Source organism: Dipodomys merriami, unplaced genomic scaffold (genome assembly GCF_024711535.1).
Source record: "Dipodomys merriami isolate MVZ:Mamm:240054 unplaced genomic scaffold, mDipMer1.0.p SCAF_104, whole genome shotgun sequence".
Classification (NCBI taxonomy): Eukaryota; Metazoa; Chordata; class Mammalia; order Rodentia; family Heteromyidae; genus Dipodomys; species Dipodomys merriami.
Window position 1 is genome coordinate 4,868,121 of NW_027202316.1, and position 6,237 is coordinate 4,874,357.

The 6,237-nt window shown below is 50.3% G+C and overlaps 1 protein-coding gene across 1 annotated transcript in view; it reads left to right on the forward strand.

The window, feature by feature from the left end:
• LOC138810654 (ral guanine nucleotide dissociation stimulator-like) overlaps nucleotides 1–3,327 on the forward strand; it is a 53,604-nt gene extending 50,277 nt beyond the window's left edge. Inside the window, exons 9-15 of the mRNA XM_069997820.1 lie at nucleotides 272–332; nucleotides 964–1,032; nucleotides 1,461–1,544; nucleotides 2,004–2,036; nucleotides 2,327–2,448; nucleotides 2,641–2,736; nucleotides 3,039–3,327. Of these exons, the coding sequence (XP_069853921.1) occupies nucleotides 272–332; nucleotides 964–1,032; nucleotides 1,461–1,544; nucleotides 2,004–2,036; nucleotides 2,327–2,448; nucleotides 2,641–2,736; nucleotides 3,039–3,264 (691 nt within the window). The 3' untranslated portion in view covers nucleotides 3,265–3,327. The remainder of the gene's footprint in view (nucleotides 1–271; nucleotides 333–963; nucleotides 1,033–1,460; nucleotides 1,545–2,003; nucleotides 2,037–2,326; nucleotides 2,449–2,640; nucleotides 2,737–3,038) is intronic.
• The last annotated feature ends 2,910 nt before the right edge of the window (nucleotides 3,328–6,237 follow it).

Here is a 6,237-nt window from a genome sequence, read left to right on the forward strand (position 1 = left end):
TTGTGCCATACTTTTTCCTTCGGACACAACATGCCCACACCCGTCTGTGCAGTGCTCTTCCAAACAAAACCACACTGGAAATTGGGGTGAAACTGGAGGTTTCCCCTCAAGACTTGGCTCCAAACCATGTGACCTTAGGATCACAGTGGATCTCCTTGCACAGCTCTGTTCCCATTAGGATGAAGTCCTGCCCCAAAATGGGCAATGCATTCACACTCCTCCCCTCTCTCGCCCTCTCCCATCTGTCACCTTGTCTCTGTCCCTCCTCCAGGGAGAGTCGGAAGACGTTCCAGGAGCTGAAGAAGATGTATTGCCACGAGCAGGTGTACAAGGTGGTATGAGCCCCGGAATAACTTTTGGTCCAGGGAGGGCGGGCGAGGATTTGCTTTCTGATGGAATTCTAGGAGAGTATCCAACATAGCTTGTCTAGAAGCATCCATCATGGGCTTGGGGCTAGGATAGATTGTATGGGAACAGGAAGCCCCTGGGGACCCAATGGAGTGAGTGGAAGAGGAGGCAAGCTGGGTGCCTGAGGAGGTTGGAGGAAGTGATCGGATTGGGGATGTCCACTTTCCTGTCCAGCTTCCTCCTGAGTGTGGCCTGTGATGAGGCTGCCTCTCTACAACCTGCCTGCCTGGCACCGCCAAGCCAGGCCCTGGCTTGGTTTCTGGGTGGCCTTCCCATCCCAGGAGGGAAGCCTTGCCAGTCACGTGGGTCAGCGGGTTCCTCCAGACCAGGCAGCCACAGAAACATCTTTTAGGGCACGCAAATGTCCACATCCACCCTGGAGATAGGCCCTGCCAGGCTCTCTAGCCTGCCCAGGGCTACAGTGCTGATGGTCACAAGGAGCCTGAGATCTAAAGGCCCAAGCCAAAGCTGTCACACCCCATGGAAAGAAGGGACTCTGGAGGATTAAATGGTTAGAGAATGAAAGCTTTTTACTCCCATGCTCAATGCTGCCAGAGGCAAGAGCCCAAACACAGGACCCTCTGGAAGAAACTCAAGAGAGGCCTCAGGAAGCCTCAGCAACTGGTGAGTAGTGTGCGAGCCTGAGACCAGGGGCTTCCTAGAAGGAGGAGTTGAGGGGCTTCCCCCAACACAACCGACCAGTTGGCCCACTCCCTTATTGCCCCATTACACCCTGCCTCTGCTCAGATGGCATGTTGCAGGAATGCATTGCAGCCACCACAGTAAGGAATGCAAGAGCACAGGAGCAGGTGAAGGGCAGGGCCACAGACCTTGCATGGGTGTCAAGTGTCAGCCCTGGAGGGGACCAGGCCAGATGGATTTCCCCATGCAGGGCTGTGTCTTTGGTATGGGGTAGAGGGTGGATCATTGAGGAGTGAGCCTGTCTTGCCCCAAGTTCTGCTAGATAGATGGCTCCATGGGACTGGGGTAAGTCGGGTTCTTGCGAGGAGCTTAACAGGACCCTTCTGATCTTTCTGCACCCAATGCCACAGGAGTATCCCGAGGGCACAGTCCCTTACCTGGGCACCATCCTCACTCACCTGGCCTCACTGCACAAAGACCAAGATTCCAAGGATGTGAGTGAACAGGGCCCCAGCCCTGGGAAAGCAGATTGGGGACAAAGAGCCTCTCCCTGCCCCTTGGCCTCCAGCAAGAGCCCACGTCCTCCCCAGCCCCAGAGTGCCAAGCACCACAGCAATCCTACTTATGATGCCCTATGTTCTCAGACCTCAGTGCTGCTGATGACATTTGGCCATGTCTCAGAGGGAGGTCAGTGAGGGTGGCAGTGTGACAGCAGGTGCTCAAGCTGACATAGCATGTGGGAATAGCATGGCCTTGTCCCTGAAGCCTCAGTCTCTGCCATGTCCACAGAGAATTGAGCAGTGAGCAACCTGTCCTCAGGCCCCTGGCATCCCTGCCCTAGACTGAGAGCAATCCTAGTCCAGCTGTGCACCCACCCTGCCCTCTGCTGGAAGGACTTGGTAGGGCGCCAAGTGGAAACAGCATTTTCTTAGCACATATTCTTTGCTCTGCAGGGCTCTTGGCTGAACATAAAAAGACGACGAGAGGTGAGAAAATGACACCTTCCTCTGCAGGCAGCCAGCTGTGCGGGTCCCTTAGGTCCTTCCTTCCCTCTGATGTGGATGGTCACATCACTTGTCCTCCAGAGGTCAGGAGATGGGGCCTTGAGCTGGGGATCTAGGACAGCTTGCTGGGGTTGGGCACTGGATCTCAGTAGAGAAAGGCGAGTGTGTTGGGGAGAGACAAGAGTGAAGCCAAGTGAAGACCTGAAGTCAGCTGCCTGGCCTACCTTGCCCTGGTCCAGGTCCATCACCACTGTGTCCTTTCTCTCAACCAGGAATTCAAGGTGATGGCCCTGGTCAAGGAACTACAGGGCTCATGTAAGGAGCTCGAGGTAGTTCCTGACATGAAGTTCGTATCTTGGTTTAATAATATGAACCACCTGAATCAATTGGAAAGGTGAGCTGGGGTAGGCAGTGGGGGCAACAAACATGGGAATCCCCAGCACCAGTCCATGAGAGCCTGTTGCCTGAGTCAGCCTCCCACCAGACCTGTTGAAGGAAGGGTGTATGAGCTCCTGAGTCCCCAGGGCCCCTGGGAGGGAACCCCCAGGGTGGAGCCTGCTGTCCAACCAGCTACTTCTTGTCTTAGCTCCAAGCTATCCAGGGAGCTGGAGCCTCCCCGCCGGGTACTTGTCCTGAGCAGGAACAACAAGAGGAGCCCTCCCCTGCGGAAGCGCTCAGGAAAGTAAGTACATTGGCCCAGGGGCCAGGGACTCCCCAGGGTCTGGGTGGTGGGACAGGCAGCCTGATGAGCTGGGGCTGCCCTCCCACCAACTGCCACACAAGCCTTTGTCTGGGTGGTGTGGCCTGACCTCTGCCCACCTCACTTCCTTCATTGGGGTCCCACGGTGGTCCTCAGAGGATTGGGCACATGGCTACTTGCAAATGAACATTAATGAAGGCTGCCTCAAGCCCAGAGGGCAGTGGGTGTGGGACAGCCCTGTGGGCTCAGGGAAGCCCTGGAATTAAGGCAATCTCTCCATTCAGTTGCCAGGCTTCAACAAGAAAGCTCAGTGACAATGGCAGCTCCCAGTGGGAGACAAATGAACAGCTCAGCGGTGGAAGGGGCAGCCATGTACCCAGCGTGCACTTGAGCTGCTCACCCAAGCCTTCTTCACACTGCAACATGGCAAAGATGACAGAATATGAGGGAATCTTGCCGTTCCTGAGCCCCCAGCCCACCAAGAGAGCTGGGCATGGGGCTCTATCCTAGGCTGCCCTTTCATCAGCCACAATTTTGCCTGATTTCCAGTAAAAGATTAAATTGAAACACTAATAGTCTGTTTATATAATTTCTCAGCAATAACATGGTTTTTGTGGGTGCTTTTCTTTCTTTGCCTTAGTTAATGGCAGAGACTTCCACATATCCTACTTGAAGATGAAATCTTTTCAGGCTTGGAGGTCATTTTTTGCAGAATGAGGAAGAACAGGTCCCGCTCGGGGCTAGGTTTGGAAGTGTTCTCACGGACCATTCCACAAGCCTTGAAATCTGAGTGTTGAAACGTCTCCTGTGCAACAGCCTTGATCTATATGGGAATCCACCCTCAATCTGCTGGGAGGGACTGGAGTCACGATGCACAACTGCAGGACCCTGGGGGAAAATCAAAGAGAGGCCACCAGACCCAGGGCAGTGCTCTAGGGAGGGAGACACTGAGCTGCAAAAAGAGCTAAAGACAGTCACACCAAAATCACAGTTCTTCCAAAGCAAGTACCTGCCTAAATCCCTAAGTACACTGATGAAGGGAAACACAGGGAAACATGGAAATGACCTGACATCACGGAACATAATCAGTCAAATGCCAGAGCCCTAGGTAATATAAATCCTCTTCACCCATCATTTCACTGAGATCAAATAATTCTTCTATAGTTGCCCTCCTGGGCACTTATTCAGGTTACTGGAAGAAGACTTGTCATCTTTGTTCCATTAGACAGTTGAAGATAGCAGCCATGGCAAGAGCATTTCACCTTTATTTTTCCTTCACTATCCCCAAGTTTCAGTGGACAAAATGCCCAGCAGGCCAAGCAGACAAACATGACCAGCAAGGAACTTAGGGGCTGTGCACCTAGAATCCTTCATAGAACATGTCCTGTAGAGGTCACGAGATTGTTACCCAGGTATTTGTGGTTTTAATTGTTACAGAAATGTTTGTGGTTTATGCACTTGCAAAATAACTGCTAAGGTTCACTTCTCTACACCAGCTTGCTTGCACCTACTCTAACAGAATGCATGTTTAGCCTTTATAAACATGGAGCTACCTGAGTTTGGGGCTGCTCACTCCCAAGTTGAGTTAGCACCAGTCTGTCCATCCAGTAAACTCCAGCTTTTAAAGATAGTGTTCAGCATCACTGAGTTTGCCCAGCGGGTCAGTCCACCTCCACCTGACCCCATTTGTGTTTAAAACTGTGTGAAAACAAGAGCCCCAGAATTGATTCCCCAGGCTGGAGTCAAAACTGCAATTCTCTCAATCTCTGACATCTTAGTGAAGTAGGGATGCTGGGTCTAACCAGTGCCATCATGGCCACATAGTGGATAGCATACTGGGTTTAACTGGGGCCATCTTGACTTCCAGGTGAAGGAAGAGGAATTCCCACCCCCCCCCAGGTGCTGGGCATGCCTGAATTGGGAGAGGCAGGAGTGGGGACTTGGATGATGTGTTACTGGACCGTGCTCTGAACTTTCCTGTGCCCTGTCCCCTGACGTGACACTATTTTAGGGCAGACAGCTCAGAAGCCTTTAAGCCAGGCCTCATGTGCTGTGTCCATATCCTGACTCTCCTCTGATCAACATGGCCTCCATTGTGGTTCATATGGGTTGTTGGTATGGTTTTTCTGCTCTTTATTTCTTCTCTGGTCTCCCGACTCAGTTTTCTAATAGTGTGAAGTGTCTTCACAGGACTGCAAGTCTTTGCGACAGGAGTCTGCCTGCAGATGCCAACTTTTTAATGAAGACTCCCAATTTAGCCTCTCAAAAGGTGGCTTCTCTGGATCTTCCAAGTGGTTTTACTTTACAACATTAGTCCCTCCTCTTGCCTGATCAAGGAACACATCCTGCCTCTGTCATTTCTTCCCAAAAAGATACTGGTAGGAAAGAAACTCATGTGATTAAGTCCTGTCTTGTTATGAGTGTCGATGTATGCAAATTGTCCACAAGAGATAAAATGACCTCCTAGTGTTTAAAGGGGAAAGCAATCAAATCACAAGAAAGACAAATTCTGACCAGTCTTTGATTCTGAAAATAATGGCTTTGTCCTGACACTATTACACTCACCACTGCAATTATGTTTATTAAGACAGTGCCATCTAGACCCTTACCTACCAATGAACCATTCTTGAGTTACAGATATTCAGGTCATACTTCATTTTTGATTGAGAGTCTAGGTGTAGGAGAAAAGAGTTCCTCAACTCCACGTATTAGTTTGCTCATGAGAGGACTTGATTTGACTTAAGACCCTTTTCCTCTTGCAAAAGTATGTGAAAATACATAGCATATAAAGCCACCGGCTTTTGGTTTGAATTGTTTGCTGTGGGAGATAAGAAGTAGCATTCCCTTCATAGTCTTATCTGTAGAAATTAAAGATCCAGGAGATATTGGCAAATAAAAGGGGAAAACATGTAGCAAAGCCTTCTGATTAAGGAGACCACAACCAGGCCAGGATGCCAACATGGCTGTATCTTCATCTAGGTATCTGTTGAGAAGCTACTGTGGGCCATGATCTCTACCAAGTCCTTTATACCTTCCCTAAAGTCTTCCCTACAGTCTGGTGAGGTGGACATTGGTATTCCATCTTGCTAAGGAGAAAGTTGTGCCTGTGCCAGCTCACACAGCTTGCCATGAGCTGAAGTGTTTTGGCAGGAGATGGCATAGTTTTCAGGCCCAGGAGGCCAGTGTTGCAAAGGCTGAGGGTCTTACTGCAAACTCTTTCTCATTCACACTGTGGCCATGCATCCTGGCACATAGCATCCTGAAGCCCTGAGGATCTCAGCTCCACACAGTATCCTTGTTCTCACATTATGAGTAAATCATTATAAGATGCATGCACAATGAACCAGATTAACGTAACAGAAACTCAAGCATCTAGTGAAACATTTTGTTTGTTTCAGGGTTTTTTTTGTGTGTGTATGCTGGTCCTGAGGCTTGAACTCAGGGCCTATGTGCTTTTAGGCCTTAGCTTTTAGGCTCAAGGCT